The sequence below is a fragment of the Hyperolius riggenbachi genome, chromosome 11 (genome assembly GCF_040937935.1).
Source record: "Hyperolius riggenbachi isolate aHypRig1 chromosome 11, aHypRig1.pri, whole genome shotgun sequence".
NCBI lineage: Eukaryota > Metazoa > Chordata > Amphibia > Anura > Hyperoliidae > Hyperolius > Hyperolius riggenbachi.
In genome coordinates this window covers 81,060,123-81,082,095 of record NC_090656.1, presented here as the reverse complement: position 1 = coordinate 81,082,095, position 21,973 = coordinate 81,060,123, and the positions used below count along the sequence as shown (strand labels likewise).

Below are 21,973 nucleotides of genomic sequence, written 5' to 3'. Positions count from 1 at the left end.
GGAGGTTAGTGTTAAGCATAGGTGGGGGGGTTAGTGTTAGGTGCAGGTAGGGGCAGATTAGTGTTAGGTATAGGTAGGGGCAGATTAGTGTTAGGCATAGGTGGGGGAGGTTAGTGTTAGGTTTAGGTAGGGAGAGTTATTGTTAGGCATAGGTGGGTGGGGGGTTGTTAGGCATAGGTGGGTGGCTGGTTATATCGCTAGGAGTAGGTGGTTGGGGGGGTTATTGTTAGGCGTAGGTGGGTGGGGGGTTATATTGTTAGGAGTAGGTGGGTGGGGGTTATATTGTTAGGAATAGGTAGGAGGGGGTTATTGTTAGGAGTAGGTGGGTGGGGGTTATTGTTAGGCAATCTCAGGGGAAAAAAACAAATACATAAGTAGATAAATACTTGGTCTACTTACATAACATATGTATTGCACTGTCCACGTTATGATTCCTGTGAATTTTATAAAGGAAAAGTAGAGAATCCTATTCAGGACAGTTTCCATATTTACTGAGGCTATTTTGAAGCCAGTCGTGATGTAATATCCGCCCTTAGTCTCCTCTGCCTATTTTGCCCGCCCTTCACTATAGAAAGTGCATTGTTTTAGCCTGAGAAATTTTGGCCAATCAGAGAGGAACAGAGGTGTGGGAGGGGAAAATGGGAGGGAAAGAGGCTTCAGCCAATCAGGCTGCATTAGTTACGTCTGAAAGGAAGTAGAGAAGTAAAAAAAGACAACCCAGCATGCCCTGCAACTTCTCTTTTGTGTACCAATTTTTCTGTGTACCAAATAAGAGTCTGGTAAACTGGGGAATGATAATTTATCAACAAGAAAAGTAATAGTGATTTTAACTTTTGTATGGCATGATTAGCATCCTTGTGTACCAGATAAAAATAAAGAAGTGATTTTTTTGATTTTATGCCCAACAGTTACTCTTTAAATGCATGCCACAGAACTCTGGTGTCTGTATGGTATGAGGCTACTGTGACAAGCCCTGATGTAAACAGAGCATCCAATGTACCGGCTGCACACTGAATGGAAGTGTATTTTTTTACAAGTCTTAGAAATTGTGTTGTGTAAGAAATGGGTTGTATTGATTGCTAACAACGGGTAAAGAAACATTGTTACAAATATTTAATGATTTGAATGATTTTATTCATTGTTTTCTTCTGTGTCACCCTCAGCTATTTGACAGGTTGAGAGAGGAGCAGCCAGAGTGTGTAGAGAAGGTGATTGCCGTGAGCAGTGAACTCACAAAGCCCAACCTGGACCTCAGCAAGGAAGACCAAGACCTGCTGATACAGTGCATTGATATTGTGTTCCACTGTGCAGCCACAGTCCGTTTCAACGAATCGCTCCGGTAAGTCTGGCTCTCTACAGATAGTTAAGGATTGCGTTAAATAGGGTTCTTTTTATTCTTATTAAAATCTTACCTTAGAAAAAGGAAAGTTTACAGTAAGCCCCACGCACGCACGCACGCACGCACACTCTGCATTAAGATGCGTAATATAGTTTTGCTGTAAAGATCTTTGTAATTATGACAGGCGAAGCGTGGTGGGGGGTCACGTCTCACAGATGCATGCTGGGAGATCAGCAGTAATTGCAGTCTTTGTCTTACTGTAGTTCTGTAACTGCATAACTCACATACACTGCAGGGGCTTGTCATGCGTTTATAAATTTGTATGAAATGAACTGAACAGTCAGCGAAAATGGCTTGAGATAAGACCACATGCTAGAATAAAGCTTGGGGAGTGGAAAGGGGGGGGGGGGGGGGTTATAAAAAGATCCATACCTTCCTAGTGGTCGGATATAGCAACGCATTATAAAATGAAGAGCATTCTGTGTGAGGCTTATCCTACTTTCTGATTATTATCAAAATATATAGCTGCAGGCTGATCATCACACTCTGCAAACCTGTACTCCCATAGTACACACTGAGGGTCCTATACAGGAAACGCAATACAGTGGCACCTTATTGCTTGCTGTTCATCACAGCTTATCAAATGGCAAAACTGTTTAGTGGGAAACATTTTGGATGGACCGTAAACGCTGTCTGCGATGTTGGAAGTTGCTCACATTTTTCAAATGGGATAGGGTCATGTGATATGTTTTTAGAGGTAACATTAAATGAGAAAATATTCTATTACATCTAAGATTGCAGTACTAGTTGGGAAACATTTCTTCAGCTTTAATGATGAACCGTAACCAAGGATTGAACTTCATCCCTATCAGTAACTGATACTCCCTTTCCCATGAGGAAGCTTTACCTTTTCTCAAATAAATCAGGGGGGTGTGTATGGCTGATATTGTGGTGAAACCCGTCTTACAGTGTAATGTCATGACTATGGTCCTGATATCACACTGGGAGCCTGGTTGCATTGTGGGAAGTAACGCCTGTTTCCAACTGCCAAGCAACCACTATCTCCCTCTGTGCATATGTATATCTATAAAAAAAAAATTAGGCTATTGTATTGTTAAGGGGGGTGTTTATAAATGACAGTTGGTGCTGTTTTTTTTTTTTTTTTTTTTGTTTTTTTTTTCTCCCTGTCTGCCAGTAGTAAATATGATGACTAGCCGGCTCATTGTGGATAAAACAATATGAACAAATTACATGGGGAATATCAATCATTTCTTGATCTCTCTTGTATTCTTTTAACGGCTCACTTTGCAATGTATTGATTTATTGTTTCTCCTTTTTTGCTTACCATAAGTTCCTTTTTTTACTCATGAACCAGAAGGCTCAGCCCTCCCCATTGTACAGACTGGGAAATGGCTGGGAATTAGTTGTTTTTGTTTTGTTTTTCCAGCTTTTTTTTTCTCTCCCAATTTTAGCATGTAACTTATTTCCCTATGTTGCCTTGACTTGCACGAGCAAGTCCTTTATGATAAAGCTAATGGCATCACTATCTCTTCATAGTGTCCCCTTTATCTTGTCGCCTGTGTGCGAGCTAATGTTACAGTGCTGAGATGGGAAGCACTTGCCTTTCAGATGGCGCCCAGTCAGAGACGTCACTTTGAATCATGTCTGATCTTCTTAGGAAGTGGCTGCTGAGCTCGCTTTTGGTTTTGGAGATACAGTATTTGGCTATGTGGTATGATTCATATGTTCAGGAGGAAATGTACCCAAACAGAGAGCTTCCTAATGGAATTACAAGGTCCTTTGAAAAACACCTTATTACCTGACATTCAGGACCATTGAGTTGTGTTTGAAGTGTTACTGTGCTTAATTAAGTGGGAATGAAGCTCTGATGTATGATGTAGTATACCTGCCATTCTGATTTTGTTGCTGCAACTGTTTATAATGACTCTTCCCTAACCGTGACCGTCTGACGAAGCCCGAGGGGCGGGCGATACTAGTAACGGAGGCGGGCTGGAGAAGTGACGTCATCCTCTGTGCGCTGTGTGGCGTGCAGTTCCAGCATAGCGTGGATTTTTGCATGACAGCCGTGGGGTTGAGAGGAGACAGCGGGCAGTAGGCGCAGGAGGCAAGAAGAGGACCTGATTGTGACGGGCAGACCATAGGAGTTGGTGAGAGCCCTCCGGGCACTGCTTACACTGCATGCTAGTTGTGACGGGCAACAACCGTGAGGAGGTGGTGAGAGCCCTCCTGGTGCCGTTCCACTTGGTATATATGTTAATACAGCGGATACCTTAAAGCAATAGCAACAAGCTTACTGCGCATGGACTTTTACACTGCATGCTAGTCTCCACTCCCCCCTTAACTACAGTTTTGGAGTACTTAGGAACTGTCAAATTTATCACAGCAAGTGGATTCCTTATTTTGGAGTCTTATGTTGGGACAATCCAACTTGAAATACGTGGTACACAGCCCACGCAATTGGAACTGTTGCCATAGTTCACACATTGAGGAGAGGTTTTGCAACTGGAAATTACTCCCGAGAGTGCAATATACTTGAATGTGTGGACATTGTATGTATGCGCAGGGTGAATGACACGGCCGGCTGTGTATGGTTAGACTGCATTACACTTGAAGGCTTGCATTTTATGGGGGTGTTGGGGGTATTTTGTTATGCAGATATAAATAAATTATAGTGTGTTTATGCACACCCAGTGACACTGAGTATTTTGTCTAGAGTAACCATTATCACTATGGGGCTCTCCTGAATTTGGGTTGACACTGATTAATTGAATTAAACTGAGCGCTGGATACTATTGTGTAAGAGCTAAAAAGGGGAATTTCTTATCAGTGAGGGTTACACTGTAGTCACTTCCTGTCTGAGTCAGGACGGAGTCAGTCACCTACATACCTGATATTTAGCGCTTTCAGGCAGAGAAAGAAAAAAAAGAAATTAACAAAGCCTAGATATTTGTGTGCTTGGCACTGTACATACACATGTCTATCTCATCATGTCACATGTCACTTCTGGTATCCTTTAAAAGAAGAAAAATATGGCAGCCTCCATATCCCTGTAACTTCAAGTGTCTTTAAGGGCCCGTTCAGACTGCACGCGTTTCAAGCCGCGTTTTGGAAACGCGTGCAGGAAGCAGACACGCACGACATCAGACAGTGCATAGAGTGCACTGTCTGATGTTCACACTGCATGCGTTCCGGACCTGTGCGGTCCGGGAACGCATGCTGCACGCAGATTTTGTAAAAACGTGGTGCTGTCCCATTCACTTTTCAGTGATGGGATCAGCCACGCAACGCACACAAACGCGGATGGCGTGCGCTCGTACGTGTTGCATTCCGCACGCATGGGCATCTGCATTTGTGCTCTGAACGGGCCCTAAGGGTGACACATATAAGCGTACGTAATCTTACCTTGGGAATGTTTTAGAGGCATATTATTGAAACTGGGATGAGCACAAACAGCAGCTGTAAAAAAGTACAAGGTGTTCCAAAAAGAATGACCCGATTTCAACTAATTATAGTTTACAAGGAAGTGTGTTCATTGCTTTTAATTCCACGCTGGCAATAGAAGCTTTCAACTCAAGTAATAAGAAAGGTAAAGTGCAGTTGATGGCACCAGTTATATTTTTCCCAGTTAGGTTGATTAAGATTTTATTTTGTTCTCATACTATATTTTCGGAAAGTCCATTTCGCCAGAGGCAGCACTTCCCGTAGAAATAGTTGGCCTGGGGCTCCTCTACAAGGTCAGGACTTTGGAGTCCATGTCCAGGCAGCCCTCCAGCATTCCCTCTGTTATGCATAATGTTTCCATTTTACTTCACCCCTCACAGCAAACCTCTATTCCCACTACTTGATTGCCTGCCGAGAACGCTTGCTTTAGACATACTGTACGTTGCTGGTCTGTCTGTCTGTATGTCGTCTATCACAATTTAGAGGATCAAGATAAATGTGCACTTGAAAAGAAATGGAATATGATCTGAATTTATTATGTATCCGATCAGCATTCTGTGGCTCAGTATCTCCAGTATCTCCACCTCTGCTAAAGTAAAGGTGGTCATACATGCGGCGATTTTGCGTCCCGATCGACCATCTGATTTAATAATTTTATGCAACTGGATGAAAATCGGTGCCGCAACAAGCACGTCCGATCGAGCAATTTCAGGCAAAAATCTGTTGTATCAATCGAGCAAACTTGGCTGATGTGGTGGATCGCGTGCGTGGCGGTAACAATGTGCGATATCGGGACAAGCACCTAATGCGACGGAACCCCCGGCTGCACTCTTCCCAGCTGCTCCTTCTTCCATATATTTGCGTCTCACGTGGCTGCCACGTATACCACGGCTGTTCATGTGACGTCACACATGCGCAACGTGGAACACAACTGGGGAAGAAGGATCAGCTGGTCACTAGCAGCGACTGGACAGGTAGGAGATCTTAATGCAGGGGTTGGGTTGGAGTCATATTAACATTTGGTGGAACAGCAAAACATGCGGCATCTCTATGCGGATTCCTGAGAAATGTCATGCTTCAATCTATCAGGAATAAATCGGCCTAAAAAAAGTAAATAACCCAGTTCCAGGATGTTTTTCTTCTGTTTCCTCTTCTCCTAAAGATTTATCCTTCAAAATGCCCAAATACCTCTCCTGTAGTGTTCCACAGCTACCAGGGATGCCGGACCACTAACAGTTCCACTAACAGTTGGCCATGGAATATTTTTAGTCAGGAGGAAATTTCACAAATATGCTTACTGCACTGATGGCATCCTATCCTGTTACTATGCAGGAATTCAGAGTTTTGTCCCAGCGACCCATTCTTACTCAAATCTTCCTAGAATTATGCCCGGGTTCTTGATTTTACACACCTGTGGCCGTGGACATGATTGTAACACCTGAATTCAAATATTTTAAGCATCGTCCCAGGAATTTTGGTAATAGTGTATTTTTATTTATTATAGTGAGTGAATATGCATTGTATAATTTGCAGGGAGGGAAATGCAAACATACATTCCTTTAATTTCTGATTTCTTTCTTCAGTGAGCTTGGTGTGGTTGTTGTGGCTTTCAGTATCCTTATGTTCCATTAACATATAATGATCTATTTCTCCTTTGTTGTTGCAGAGATGCCATGCAGTTGAATGTTATAGCCACTCAGCAAATGGTACACCTAGCACAAAAGATGAAGAAACTGGAAGTGTTCATACATGTATCAACTGCATATGCCAACTGTAACCGGAAACACATTGAAGAAATGGTGTACCCGCCCCCTGTGGACCCAAAGAAGCTTATAGAGTCCTTAGAGTAAGTGTGCACTGCTCTTATCAGTTTGTCAGAAAACTTGAACCTGATGGAAATCTTTGGCATGAGGGAACCTGCTGGGTGCTTTGTGTGTAAAATAACACAAGCAGCTCCTGGCAGAAGGGCGTGACCCTTACCAGAGACTGCTACATTTAATTGGTTAGTTATTTTCAAATTGATATGAAAAACAGAATACTAATCTACACATGCCTGGAAACATATTCACCCTTGAAAGCACTAATAAAAAGCTGGAGTTCACTGGTTCTTTAGCAGTGTTTGCTTGGCACCTGCCAGTGATCTCTGTGCTGCTTACCTTGCTAAAACATAGGGGCAATTAAGTATTTTGCCTGTATGCAAACTGTGTGTGTACATAGCCTCTGTGTATTTGTTCTGGTTGTGCAATTGACAATACTGTCATAATTTCAGCTCTGCCAAAGTTAGTAATGAGTATAATGAAGAGTCAATATGCCACGATGTCAAACAGTTCGTGCTTCTGATGGCAAACAAATAGAAGTTAGAGGACAAACGCACTTTTGTTATGAAATGCACCTTTGGACCTACACAGGGTACTCCAGATACTGTGCGAGTTTCTGCATATCCACTTTTTCTTCAGCTGTTTTCTTGTCTGTGCCTCTCTTTAGTCACTAGAGACATTTGGATCCTCTAGCAGGCCTCTACTGACTGTGGCTGCGTCTAGCACAGACATTGTACGAAAGCTAGAATGAAACTCATTGTGAGCTGGTTGTTCAATCTAATAACAACAACAACAACAAATAACATTTGTAAAGCGCTTTTCTCCCGTGGGACTCAAAGCGCATGGCTCCGACCATCGTGGTACAGGGGAAGAATTTTATAAATCTGGAAATGCCAGGCTAAACAGGTGGCTTTTCAGTCTGGATTTGAATAGCTCCAGGCATGGTGCTGTCTTTACTGGGTGTGGTAGGGAGTTCCAAAGAGTAGGGGCAGCATGACAGAAGGCTCTGTCTCCAGATTTTTTGAGGTGCACTCTGGGAGTGACCAAGTTTATAGAACTTGCTGATCTGAGGTTGTGAGAGGTGTGGTGCAGCTTCAGCAAGTCCTTCATGTATCCAGGGCCCAGATTGTGCAGGGATTTGAATGTCAGCAGTCCAATCTTGAAGAGTATTCTCCATTCTACTGGTAGCCAGTGCAGTGAGCGAAGGATCGGTGTAATGTGACAGTGGCGAGGCTGGTTTGTTAGCAATCTGGCAGCAGCATTCTGCACTAATTGCAGGCGACGCAAGTCTTTTTTGGGGAGGCCAGCATAAAGGGCATTGCAGTAGTCCAGCCGTGATGTGATGAAGGCGTGGACTAGGGTTTGAAGATCCTCTGGGGGAATCAGATGTTTAATCTTTGCAATGTTCTTCAGATGAAAGAAGGAAGATTTAACTACAGATGAAATTTGGTTTCTGAAACTCAATTCCCCATCGATTAGTACGCCAAGGCTGCGCACAAGGTTGGAGCTGTTTATGTCTGAATTCCCGATCCTGATTGGTGTTGCTTTAGGATAGAGCTGTTTTGATGGCGAGCACTGGCTTTGGACAAACAGGACCTCAGTTTTGTCAGCATTCAGTTTCAACCAGTTATCATTCATCCATGCCTGAAGCTTAGCTAAGCAAGAGTTTATTTTTGGGGTAGGGTCTGTTCCACCAGGTTTGAAGGACAGGTATAGCTGTGTGTCATCGGCGTAGCAGTGGTACGTCAGGCCATGTCGTTGGATAAGTGTACCGAGTGGCAACATGTAGATTGCAAACAGCAGAGGGGATAGGATTGATCCTTGTGGCACTCCGAATTGTAGAGGTGCAGGTTTGGACATTATAGGTCCTAGGGATACTCTCTGTGTTCTGTCAGTCAGGAATGATCTGAACCACTGGAGGACTGATCCACTGATGCCACAGTACTCCTGCAGTCTGTTAAGCAGGATTTCATGGTCAACTGTATCAAAAGCAGCTGAGAGATCCAACAGGATTAGGATGGAGCATTCCCCTCTGTCCCTTGCCATGAGCAGATCGTTGCAGACTTGGATGAGGGCTGTTTCACAGCTGTGGTGTTTCTTAAAGCCAGATTGTAGAGGGTCCAGGATGTTGTTTACTGACAGCCTGGTTTCAAGTTGCAGATAGACAGCCTTTTCAATAACTTTACCTAAGAAGGGGAGGTTGGAGACAGGTCTGTAGCTGCTCATAGCATCTGGATCCATGGAAGGTTTTTTGAGAAGGGGCTTGATGATTCCTTCTTTTAGAGAGGTAGGAAACCTCCCTGCTTGCAGAGAGCAATTTACTATTTTGTGAAATGCTGGACCAAGCAGGTCAGGGCATTTCAGCATATGTTTAGTTGGTCCAGGGTCCAGGTCGCAGGTTGTCTGGTGGAGACGACAGAGGGTGTCTGAGATCTCTTCCTCACTAATACTTTTGAAATCAGTCCAGGGTGTTAGGTTGTTTTTGCAGCTATTTCCATTAGTTGCATGAGTCTTGGGTGCTGTGGACTGAATGAGAGAACGAATAGAAGATACTTTGTCAGCAAAGTAGCAGGCAAATTTCTCACATAGCTCCTTTGAGGGAGTTATAGTGGGTTTTAGACAGGATGGACAGGGTTGAAGGGCGCCTGAAATGAAAGCGATATGGAGGCTGCCATAGTTAGTTCCCTTTAAGCAATACCAGTTGCCTGGCTGCTCTGCTGATTTTCTGCCTTTAATACTTTTAGCCATAGCCCCTGAACAAGCATGTGGCAGATCAGGTGTTTTTAACATTGTCAGATCTGACCAGATTAGCTACATGCTTGTTTCTGATGTTTAGGCACTACTGCAGCCCAACAGATCAGCAGGGCTGCCAGGCAACTGGTATTATTTAAAAAGAAATGCTTATGGCAGCCTCCATATACTTCTCCCTTCAGGTTCACACTGAAAATTGCAGAAAATCGAAATTCCGATATTTCATGATCACTCCTAAAGAAGTACACGCAGCCCTTTTGCAATTGCAAACTCTGCAGTGTGACCACTGCCATGGGGAGCCTTTATGTGATGCAGAATGGAAAAACCTGATGATAAACTGATGCCCTAGGTAACAAACTGATCTTAAGGCCTCCTTCCCACCAGGACGTTGCGTTTTAGGGGACGTTATGGTCGCATAACGTGCCCCTAACGCAACACCTGGTGGTGTTGGAGGTGGACGCCAGAGTGAGCCGCGTTGTGCGACTGTTGGTGCGCCTTTTTTGTCTTGTACCTTGCGGGGACCACATGATCGGAACACTCCGCATCACTTGGTCCCGCCAGCCAATCAGCGGCCGCTCCAGGAAGAAAACACAGTAGAAGTGAAGGAAAGTCCGGCTCTTTTCAATGAATCGATTCATTGAAAAGAGGCGGACTTCCTATCTCTACTGTTCAGAATCGATTCAGAGCAGCAGGACTGAACCTAGTGATGGGAAGTCTGGCTCTTTTCAATGAATCGATTCTGAACAGTAGAGATATGAATTCCGGCTCTTTTCAATGAATCGATTCAATGAATCGAGCTGAACTTCCCATCACTACACGGCAGTGCAGTGAATATTAATTAGCCATGTGGCTAACAATAGCGGACTCTCCCCTCCTCCTCTCCTCCTCAAAAAAAGAAAAAAAAACCATAACAAAACACAATACTAAGCATGTGCAAACAGTCTAACGTAGAACGCACAGCATGCTGCACTTTTAAATAACGTGCAGCGTTACAATGTAACGCAAAGTGGGCACTGTGAACAGCCCATTGATTTTTCATTACTGTGAGTTGGGCTGGGTTACAGGCTGCGCTAATGTGCGCCTGTAACGTCTTACTGTGAAAGCAGCCTAAATGGAAAAGGGATCAATTTATCACCTGGTACAGTGTGAACGCAGCTTACATGTTTATTTTAGTCTGACTTAAAAGTGTAACTGTCGGGCATAAAATCAAAATTCAATTCTTTATTTTTATCTGGCAAACAAGTAATAAGGATGCTAACCAGCCAATCCAAAAGTTAAAATCACTATTACTTTTCTTGTTGATAAATGATCATTCCCCAGTTTACATGATTCTTATTTGGTACACACAAAAAATTGGTACACAAAAAGGAAGTTGCAGGGCATGCTGGGTTGTCCTTATTTGCTTCTCTACTTCCCCTCAGACTTAAAGTGGATCCGAGGTGAACTTTTACACATTGCATAATTGTGTTCCTTTCCTATTGTTTATAGGGCATTCCTCAAGCCAAATACTTTTTTGTTTTAATACTCTAATTCCCTATAAACTAAAAAAGCCACTCCCACAGGTTTTCAGAGAGCCTTGGCAGTAGCAAGGGCTCATGGGATGAGGGGGAGGTATGGGCAGGAGGAGGGGGAGGTGTTACTAGCCATTGATTTCAGAGGCAGAGGGGAGGAGGAGAGGGGATTAGGCTGATGGCTCAAGATACAGATAGACCTGCCTCTGTGTAATGTTTACAAACAACATGGCTGCTGTCATTGTATCACAGGAATAAATACCGTATTTTGCGCCGTATAAGACGCTCCGGAATATAAGACGCACCCAGGTTTAGAGGGCAAAAACCAGGGGAAAAAAGATATACTAATCCTGGTGTGTCCATGTTCCAGGAGCATCTTATAATGGTGTCCCCTTCTGTCCTCTTTGACCTCCTGTGTGTCCCCTTCTGCCCCAGGTGTCCCCTGTGTATCCCCAGGCGTCTTCTTCTGTCGCTGGGTGTCCCCCTTCCCCTTCTGCCCACTGTGTGGCTGCTCTGTCCAGCTTCTGTCCCCAGGTGTCCCCTGTTGTGTTGTGTTCTTCTTTGACTGCCCCCCCCCCCCCCCCACACACACACACTCCTGACCCCTGTGTAGCCTCTGTCCAGCCCCCTTGTCTGTATGATCTCCTTGCGTATTACATGTCCCCCTTCCTCCCCTCCCTGTGTGGTCTCTCTGTCTCTGCATTAATGTCCCCCCTTCTGTTACCTGTGTGGCCGCTCTGACAAGCCCTGTATTATGTGTCTCAGCTCATGCATATAAAGTATTTCATTGCGTCCCGCGTGGCCGCTTTGTCCCGCCCTCCACTGTCGGTGTCTCCCCGTGCCTGTTAAAAGTAACGCCAGACAGCGAAGCTTACTGCATCCATGCTGCTTTGGGATCGCCGATGTCCTCACTTTTCGCTCTAGTGACCGGCGCTTGTGGAGATGATGTCAGCTCCACAAGCGCCGGTCACTAGAGCGAGAAGTGAGGACATCGGCGATCCCCAAGCAGCATGGATGCAGTAAGCTACGCTGTCTGGCGTTACTTTTAACAGGCACGGGGAGACACCGACAGGGGAGGGGGGGACAAAGCGGCCACGCGGGATGCAAGTTAATACTTTATATGCATGAGGTGAGACAAATAATACGGGTCTTCCGACGGGGGCGGGACAAAGCGGCCACGCGGGGCGCAAGGAAATACTTTATACGCATGAGTTACTACGGGGCTTGTCAGAGCGGCCACACAAGTAACAGAAGGGGGGACACGGCACACCATAGTGACAGACATGCGGCTGGGATTATGCAGGGAATCCCCGATGATGCGGCGGGTCGGCGGTTTGTAACGGCGGGCGATCGGAACTCTGGGATTCCCTGCCTTTGCCGTATAAGACGCAGTGACTTTTTCTCCCCATTTTTGGGGGAGAAAAAGTGCGTCTTATATGGCGGAAAATACGGTAATCATATTCTATTAAATCTGTTTGCAGCTAGATTTGCTGTGTAAACCATCTAAACTTTAGATAAGATATATAGACAAGTTACTTGTTATAGTTAGTGTTTCATCTCGGATCCGCTTTAACTAATGCAGCCAGATTGGCTGAAGCCTCTTTCCCTCTTGTGTCCCCCCTCCAACCCCCCCCCCCCCCTCCCGACACACACCACACCACACACACTCACACCACACACACTCACACCACACACACACACACCACACACACACACCACACACACCACACACACCACACACACACCACACACACACACACCACACACACACCACACACACACCACACACACACACACCACACACACCACACACACACACACCACACACACACACACCACACACCACACACACCACACACCACACACCACACACACACACACCACACACACACACACCACACACACACACACACACACACACACCACACACACACACACCACACACACACACACACACCTCTGTTCCTCTCTGATTCGCCAATATTTCTCATGCTGAGACAATGCACTTTCTATAGTGGAGGGCGGGCAATGCATATACAATCAGGCAGAGGAGAGTAAGGGAGGAAATTACATCAGGATTGGCTTAAAAATAGCCATAGTTAAAATTGGAAATGCTAAGGATTTTCTCTTTTTACTGTATAAAAATCACTAAAATCAAAACGTGGACAGTGCAATACATATGTTATGTAAGTAGAGCAAGTATTTTTCTGATATAGTATGGCTGATAGCTCAACTTTAAACACACTTGAACTGAGGGATATGCTGACATATTTATTTCATTTTAAATAATGCAGATTGCTGACAGCTCCTCTTCAAAGCAGATCCGAGCTAAAAAGAAAACTTTTTAACCACATTGCACCAACAGCATTACACAGACTAAACTTACCCCACTGAAAAATTCTTATACAGTACTTGGGTTTCTGTGTCAAATTCAGCCTACCACTGCAAAGTCAGTCTAAACACAAAACAAAACGTTTCTGGGAGAGGTGTGATTTTGGAACCAAGAGAGTTGCAGCGGTACGTAGATGAGGCATTGTGGTTAATTACATTAGAGGTTAATAGGTGGCAAAAGAAAAAAAAATAGGGGGAAAAATTGGGGGCATTAAGTATCGCACACTGTAAATCTTATAAATGTTGACATTTTTATATGCAGTGATTTACTTAACCACTTAAGTACCAGCAGTCTATGCCTCCTTAAGCACCAGAGACTGCTAGTACAAGAAACGTCAGAATACCGATGAATCGCCACACATACCCGCCACAACCACAGTCCACGGCGGGAACCTCAGGCCACCCACTTTGCCATCTCTATGATGGCAGAGTTCCTGTGAGCCGGTCAGGAGCCGCTTTCATTGGCTCCTGACCGTGTCGATCAGTGTAAGCCAATGGGAGTTGCTTACATTGATAGACAGGGTCAGAAGCCAATGAAATGTGCTCCTGACCGGCTCACAGGGCTCTGCCGTTACAGAGTGAGTGAGCTGCGGCGGGCAGAGAACGACGCGATCGGCGGGACCGTTAAGAACGTGTGGCGTCGGTGAGCTGAAATCTACACCCTGGCAGCCACATCAGCATCAAGACGGAGTAGATTTCAACTAGCGTCCTCCTTAACTGCTTAAAGCAGTGTTTGTATGTGAAATATGTGCTACCTTCATGAAATAGCTCTACTATTGCTTATAGCATTCTATCATTATGGCCTTGCTTCACATTTACTATTCTGGTGACAATGGAAATATGCACGTTAGTCTCAGAAATAGATCAATTGCACGCTAAGCCTTGATGTAAATCGTGCGTGGAGGATTCTGCTTCATGCCAACTCGCTCCGGCCCAGCAGCTCACATCCATAAGGAAGCCAGCATGTTCCTATCCCTATATCATTTTCATAGAGGTTTTTACAAGTGCCTCAGCCTTAGAACAAAGGTGACTTAGCGAGTTAATTGCATGCTATGCCTTTCTTGGCTTCTTTTCATAATGCCAGAGGGAATTAATACAGCGAACTGTTGACGGGAGGGAATCTAACGGCGAGGCCAAGCCTTCTATAATTACTGCTTCTTTCAGCCTGTGTGGCAGTAGGTGTAAAAATAAGCTGCTGAATCTGGGCACAGGGGTTAGTTGAAGAGGTCACGCACACCTGTTTGATAAGTGTACTAATAGCAAAGGAAAACTGAAACCAAGTGACATGCAATTATATAAGTTCACCTAATCATCTGGTACCCAGATACCAAAGGTGGCATTTCCCCTAAGTTTAGGTGATTTTTATTGGCTTGTCATTTTCCTGTAGGGCAAGAAGTGAGTGTAAATCTTTCACATTTTGGGACTCAACCATTAAAGCCTGGCAAAGGTCAAGTCTCCTCCTATAATCTGCACGAAAAAAAAAAACGTTTCAGCTGGAGTTCTGTTTTTACATAATACATCATATCATTTACGGACTACAGCATAACGGAAATTCCATGGTGCACATGGACACATAACGTTAGCTCCCTTGTGCGATTGGTAAGATGCACTGTCTGTCCCAGGAGAGGACGTCAGGATGTGTGCTCCTAATCCATTGATAGGTTTGATGCAATGAATGTGTTTGCATGTCTGCACTATGCATGTTACAGGGCCAGAGTTAGGACACCTATGTTTACCTGGGTACTTCTGCGCAGTATAGGTGACTAAGCATAAGAATGCATTCTTCTGTGAACTAAAACCCCGGCATTTAACTTAGTTGTAGGGATAACAGTTGTGCCTGGATGAGTGAATCTGTGAATGCATTTGTTTGAACATTTGCATGCGAGAGTGCAAAGGGTTAATAGATTTTAGTGTAGGTTGTGGGGACAGTGTCGGTTGTGGGGACAGTGTAGCTTAGTGTCGGTTGTGGGGACAGTGTAGCTTAGTGTCGGTTGTGGGGACAGTGTAGCTTAGTGTCGGTTGTGGGGACAGTGTAGCTTAGTGTCGGTTGTGGGGACAGTGTAGCTTAGTGTCGGTTGTGGGGACAGTGTAGCTTAGTGTCGGTTGTGGGGACAGTGTAGCTTAGTGTCGGTTGTGGGGACAGTGTAGCTTAGTGTCGGTTGTGGGGACAGTGTAGCTTAGTGTCGGTTGTGGGGACAGTGTAGCTTAGTGTCGGTTGTGGGGACAGTGTAGCTTAGTGTCGGTTGTGGGGACAGTGTCGGTTGTGGGGACAGTGTCGGTTGTGGGGACAGTGTCGGTTGTGGGGACAGTGTCGGTTGTGGGGACAGTGTCGGTTGTGGGGACGGTGTCGGTTAGTGTAGGTTGTGGGGACAGTGTAGGTTGTGGGGACAGTGTAGGTTGTGGAGACAGTGTAGCTTAGTGTAGGTTGTGGGGACAGTGTAGGTTGTGGGGACAGTGTAGCTTAGTGTCGGTTGTGGGGACAGTGTCGGTTGTGGGGACAGTGTCGGTTGTGGGGACAGTGTCGGTTGTGGGGACAGTGTCGGTTGTGGGGACAGTGTCGGTTGTGGGGACGGTGTCGGTTGTGGGGACGGTGTCGGTTAGTGTAGGTTGTGGGGACAGTGTAGGTTGTGGAGACAGTGTAGCTTAGTGTAGGTTGTGGGGACAGTGTCGGTTGTGGGGACAGTGTCGGTTGTGGGGACAGTGTCGGTTGTGGGGACGGTGTCGGTTGTGGGGACGGTGTAGGTTGTGGGGACAGTGTAGGTTGTGGAGACAGTGTAGCTTAGTGTAGGTTGTGGGGACAGTGTAGGTTGTGGGGACAGTGTAGCTTAGTGTAGGTTGTGGGGACAGTGTAGCTTAGTGTAGGTTGTGGGGACAGTGTAGCTTAGTGTAGGTTGTGGGGACAGTGTAGCTTAGTGTAGGTTGTGGGGACAGTGTAGCTTAGTGTAGGTTGTGGGGACAGTGTAGCTTAGTGTAGGTTGTGGGGACAGTGTAGCTTAGTGTAGGTTGTGGGGACAGTGTAGCTTAGTGTAGGTTGTGGGGACAGTGTAGCTTAGTGTAGGTTGTGGGGACAGTGTAGCTTAGTGTAGGTTGTGGGGACAGTGTAGCTTAGTGTAGGTTGTGGGGACAGTGTAGCTTAGTGTAGGTTGTGGGGACAGTGTAGCTTAGTGTAGGTTGTGGGGACAGTGTGGGTTGTGGGGACAGTGTAGCTTAGTGTAGGTTGTGGGGACAGTGTGGGTTGTGGGGACAGTGTAGCTTAGTGTCGGTTGTGGGGACAGTGTAGCTTAGTGTCGGTTGTGGGGACAGTGTAGCTTAGTGTCGGTTGTGGGGACAGTGTAGCTTAGTGTCGGTTGTGGGGACAGTGTAGCTTAGTGTCGGTTGTGGGGACAGTGTAGCTTAGTGTCGGTTGTGGGGACAGTGTAGCTTAGTGTCGGTTGTGGGGACAGTGTAGCTTAGTGTCGGTTGTGGGGACAGTGTAGCTTAGTGTCGGTTGTGGGGACAGTGTAGCTTAGTATCGGTTGTGGGGACAGTGTAGCTTAGTATCGGTTGTGGGGACAGTGTAGCTTAGTATCGGTTGTGGGGACAGTGTAGCTTAGTATCGGTTGTGGGGACAGTGTAGCTAGTGGGGCAGCAGGGGTTAGTTTAGCTGGGCAGTGTAGTTTAGATAGACAGCTTGGGGGTGGGGAAGGACCATTAGATGCCCTAGCACTAAAGATGCACCAGCTTATTTTTTTTTACTATGGTTTTTGTCCTTTGAAACCAGGTGCGTCTTATAGTCCGGAGCGGCTTATAGTCCGAAAAATACTGTCATTTTTACAATAATTATGTACAAATGATTTAGTCAGTGTTTGCCCATTGTAAAATCTTTCCTCAACCTGATTTACATTCTGACATTTATCACATGGTGACATTTTTACTGCTGGCAGGTGATGTCACTGGAAGGAGATGCTGCTTCTTTGTCAGTTGGAAACCGCTGTAAACAGCTATTTCCCACAATGCAATGAGGTTCACAGACCGGAAACTGCCAGGACCATGGTCCTTACAGTTTCCTGTGGGAGGGGTTTCACCACAATATCAGTCATACAGCACTTCCTGATGATCTGTTTGTGAAAAGGAATAGATTTCTCATTTAAAAGGGGGTTTCCGCTACTGATTGGGATGAAGTTCAATTCTTGGTTTCTCTTTAACGGTGTTATGCAGCGCAGGTGTGTTTTTACTTCAATGCTGATAAATATTTTTTTTCTTTAAATATCAGTGTCCAGTGAGGGAAGAGATCCAAAGCTTTGTCTCATGGCAATAGTGCTCCAAACACCTGTCATGCTGCAGGGATAATTAGCAGCACAAAGTCAAAGCCTTTATTATTAATTATCAGTATTAATATTCATCACCTGCTCTAATGCATTGATTGGCAGCAGGTTGAACTTGTTCAGTTGACCAGATTTGCTCTGACACTGGAAGGGAGCTGTGTTTACGTGATAATACTGATTATTATTATTTAGTATTTGCATAGCACCAGCATCTTCCGCAGCGCTGTACAGAGTATATTGTCTTTGTCACTAGCTTTCCCTCAGAGGGACTCACAATCTAATCCCTACCATAGTTATATGTTTATCATAATCTAGGTTCAGTCTTCAGGTGAAAGCGAATTAACTTATTTTTATGTTTCGGAATATAGGAGCAAGCTGGAGTGACTGGAGGAAACCTAGCATTTCTTCTTTGCTGTTAAAGATTTACAGCCTTAAACTTAGTCCCGCACACGCATCGGTGTAATGTAGGCCTGAAATTCCTACTGGAAGGAAGAATTTCAAGTATAACCGCAGCAGTTTCAGCCAACTTGTGGAATCAGTCTGCAAGTGATGACAGTTCTGACAAGTTAGCATGAAAGCCGAGTATTACTGTGAAGAACAGATTTTCACACAGAATTATGCAATATTTATGTAATAGGATGTGACTTACTAACGTGTACAAATGCTCTTCAGGATTGCTTCACTTCCAGTAAGAGGTGTCACACCCTTTGTGTTGTATATACAACCATAATGAAACGCAACGCTTTCAAGGCTTAGTTTTTTCTGGTCAGCCTCTCACATACCTCAGCTGAGCTTTTCTGCCCAGCCCTTCTTTCACAGACACACCTGACCTTTATACTGTGCCTGCAAAGCAAATACCTCACTTCTGAGGTGGCACTTTTAGGCTGGGTTCACACTGGGGTGCTTTTCTGCTACACATGAAGGGTGTAGCACCTTTTACTGGCAGTGAAACAATCTCGTGCAGCAGCGTTTCAGCGCTTTGCCAAGATTATATTGCAATCCTTGTTCCCACAAACGGGAATCACAAAACACAATAGCTGAAAATATACCCTGCAAAAGTGCAATCAATAGGCGATTGTGTTTTGCGATCCTTGTGTGAACCAGCCCTACTGAGTGGCTCTCGGTGAGCTTTGTTTTACCTAGATGCATCTGTTTGTGTTTCTCCTTAAATGTTGCTGCATCATTATTCACAACATTCTGAAATGCAAAAAATGTAATTACTTTGTAATGGTAACTACACACGCAAATCATTGGCAAGATAGTGTAGTCGGCTAACTATTGCGATCGTTATTTTTCATTGCAGTATTCTGCAATTTTTCAGCGACTGCGTTTAGCTATTCTCATTCCAGTGAATGAAAATCATGCAGTCGCCAGGAAAATTCTGCAAGTAGCATGCAGTGAATTCCGACAATCACTAGAGAGTGAGTAATCTCATAAGATTGCTCATACAGCAGCACTTTGCTGATCGCCGGCAAAAAGCACCCAGTGTGAATCTAGCCTAAAAGTAGACCTGTAATGCAAAACAGAAAATGTGCTGCCATGTATATTTATGGGAGATGTCCGCTATAAACTCTATAAGCCTGATAAAGTCCATTCCTGGCAAATGATTTCTCCTGGTCATTTGCTGGCTGTCAATGGCAGACTTGTTTTGTCTGGGTGTAAACGTCTTCACAAGTAGAGATGGTCCTGCCTAGAAGAACTCCTGGGGAAGCATGTGATCAGCTGAGAGATTTGTAAGGTTCTGATTGACTAGTCATTATTGTGTGTTAATGGAAACCTGAGACGATGCAATAAGTCTTATACATACCTGGTGCTTCCTCCAGTCCCCTTCATGCTGATTAGTCCCTCGATGTCCTCAATTTGGATCGGTAACTGCGGGAGTCTGGGACATACTGCGCATGCGCGTCCCGGCCGCGAGCACTCCTCCATCATGCTCCCGTCACCGGGGCACTCTGTGTACTACTGCACAGGCACAAAACGCTCCCAGCCGCGTGAGCGAGACAGGGGGGCGAGCTTGGCCGCACTGCATCGACTGGTCCAGACTTGCCAATATACGGGCCGGATTGCAGAGTCTACAGGCAGCGGAGGAACACAACGAGGAAGCGATCAGGTCGAAGGGGGCTGGAGGAAGCCGCAGGTAGGTATAAAACTTTTTTTTCTTTTGTTTCTGGTATACTTTAAACCAGGAAGTCATCACAACAAATCAGAACCTTACAAATCTATGAGATGATCAAACTGATCACATGCTTCTCCATGAGTTCTCCTAGACAGGGCTATCCATATTAACAAGCTGATGTCACTGCAAAAAACAAAACATATTTGTAAAGATTTGGTGAAAAGTCTCTTTTGCAGACTCCTTTTCATTAGGCCCAGTAGCATAGCAATAGGGGTGGCTGAGATTGAGACCTCTCCAGTGCCCATGGACATGAGGGACCCTCCTCTAGTTACTGCAATAGCTCTTTATAGGTCTTCAAGTATTAACCTCCCTGGTGGTAAGCCCGGCACAGTGTCGGGCTAGCCGCCGCAGGGGATCACATGGCCCCGGGAGGATTTTTAAAATAAAACTTGTGCTATAGTCTTTAGCTAGCATTTCGCTAGCTAATTATGTCCCCAAGTGCCTCCGGTCCCCACCGATCGCCCCCGATCACCGCTGGTATACGTACCCCCCAGGGATCCCGCGATGGTGCAGCCTCCCAATCAGCTCCAGGCTTCGCTATGGGGAGGATCGGGACTGCGCATGACGTCATATCCGATCATCGCCATGGCGACAGTGCAGCTGGATCGTGAAGCTGCGGCTCTTGCGGGATCGTGGAGGGGTAAATATTACCTGCGCGATCGGGTGGTTTAGTTGGTTGCCGGAGGGCTTTGGGGGACATAATTAGCAAGCGAAGTGTTAGCTTAGGCATATAGGGAAACTTTTATTTAAAAAAATCCTCCCACGGACGAAGCCTCTAAAACTGCATACGGCCAGGGAGGTTAATGATCACTTCTATATGTTCTTTGTAGTCATTAACCTCCTTGGCATTCTGATTCTTTCTAGATTTTAGGGTCTAAAAGTGGGGCAATTTTTTCCATGAACATTTGCTGTAATCTTTTGGCCTGTAATTCTTAGGGATACTTTACTAATAACAAGGCAAATAATTTTGGTATAAATACACCATTAGAGCTACTTTTTCCAGTGCAATACTGTAACAAAAACTCACTTACATTTTATTACCGTATAACATAATACATTTATTCAATTCATTTTTTTGCAGTTCTGCTGCATAATTCAATCATATACCGTACGGTAAAAAAAAATTTTGCAGGAAATAATAATGCAAACAACCAAAACACAAAAATTCATACTTTTTGCATGAAAAAATTATGCAAATAATAAAACATGCAGAATTACTCGTATATACAATACAGATATTTTTGGATGCTAAAAAAAATGATAAAAATTAGTACACATCCCTGGTATGATAAATTTTGAAGCAGGGGACTGCACATAGTCCAACATCGCAGTCAGGACAGTGGTACCTGGTCTCCCTGTGGATTTTTTTGCCACTGTCATCTGTTTTTGAGCAGCACACCACACACATCCTTGTGGGTGTTGCCTTTTTTGCAGTTGGTGGGACATACTCCACAAAGTGGCGGCAAGTAAGGCGCTCCGGGTTGACCACCCCAACAGCACGGCATCTAGGTCTCCTCACAGCCACTGATGGCATGTGATGTTTCATCAGGATAGACTCCACCACTCTCCAGATAAAGTCTGCGTGATGCCCAGGGCGGTCGCTGTATTTCTGGAACAAAACGTAACCGTTCCATAGGCACTGCTCCAAAAGATGGCGGAAGATTTTTTAATAATATTTCTTCTGCTGCTTTCTCATAGCTGGGTAAAATGTTGTCTCTTGGTCTGCCTTGTCAACGCCTCCCATCGTGTTATTATAATCCATAACAACCTGTGGCTTTGGGATGTCTTTGCCACCTCTTGTGTGTACTACAATAGTTGAGGCGTTATGGACGGTACTCATGAGACAGACATCTTTTTTGTCTCTCCAACGCAAGGCCATCATCTTGCCTTTTTGCCAGGCAACAATCTCCCCAGGCCTGAGTTTTTTAGAGGCAAAAGATGACGGCAAGTTGCGACGATTAGGCCTTACAGTTCTGTAACAGTCGGTCTTGTTTTGTACAAGAAGATCACACAATTCTGGTGATGTATAAAAATTATCAGTAGTTACGCAGTAACCCTGGTCCAGCAATGGCTCCATAAGTGTTAGAACGGATGATGTCGCCATGCCGTAGTTGCTGAAGGTCTGGCTGAAACGGGTACCCTTGCCTGTATACAATACAGAGTTCCATATATAGCCGGAAGATGATTCGTAAAGTCTATAAGACTTTAGGCCAAATTGTGCC

At 45.1% G+C, this 21,973-nt stretch overlaps 1 protein-coding gene across 4 annotated transcripts in view; it reads left to right on the top strand.

Moving 5' to 3' along the window:
- The window catches only part of FAR1 (fatty acyl-CoA reductase 1), a 185,656-nt gene that overhangs the window by 95,518 nt on the left and 68,165 nt on the right, over positions 1-21,973 (top strand). For all 4 annotated transcript variants that reach the window (XM_068261228.1, XM_068261227.1, XM_068261225.1 and 1 more), the window contains 2 exons: positions 1,164-1,339; positions 6,468-6,647. In XM_068261228.1, coding sequence (XP_068117329.1) covers positions 1,164-1,339; positions 6,468-6,647 — 356 coding nt within the window. The remainder of the gene's footprint in view (positions 1-1,163; positions 1,340-6,467; positions 6,648-21,973) is intronic.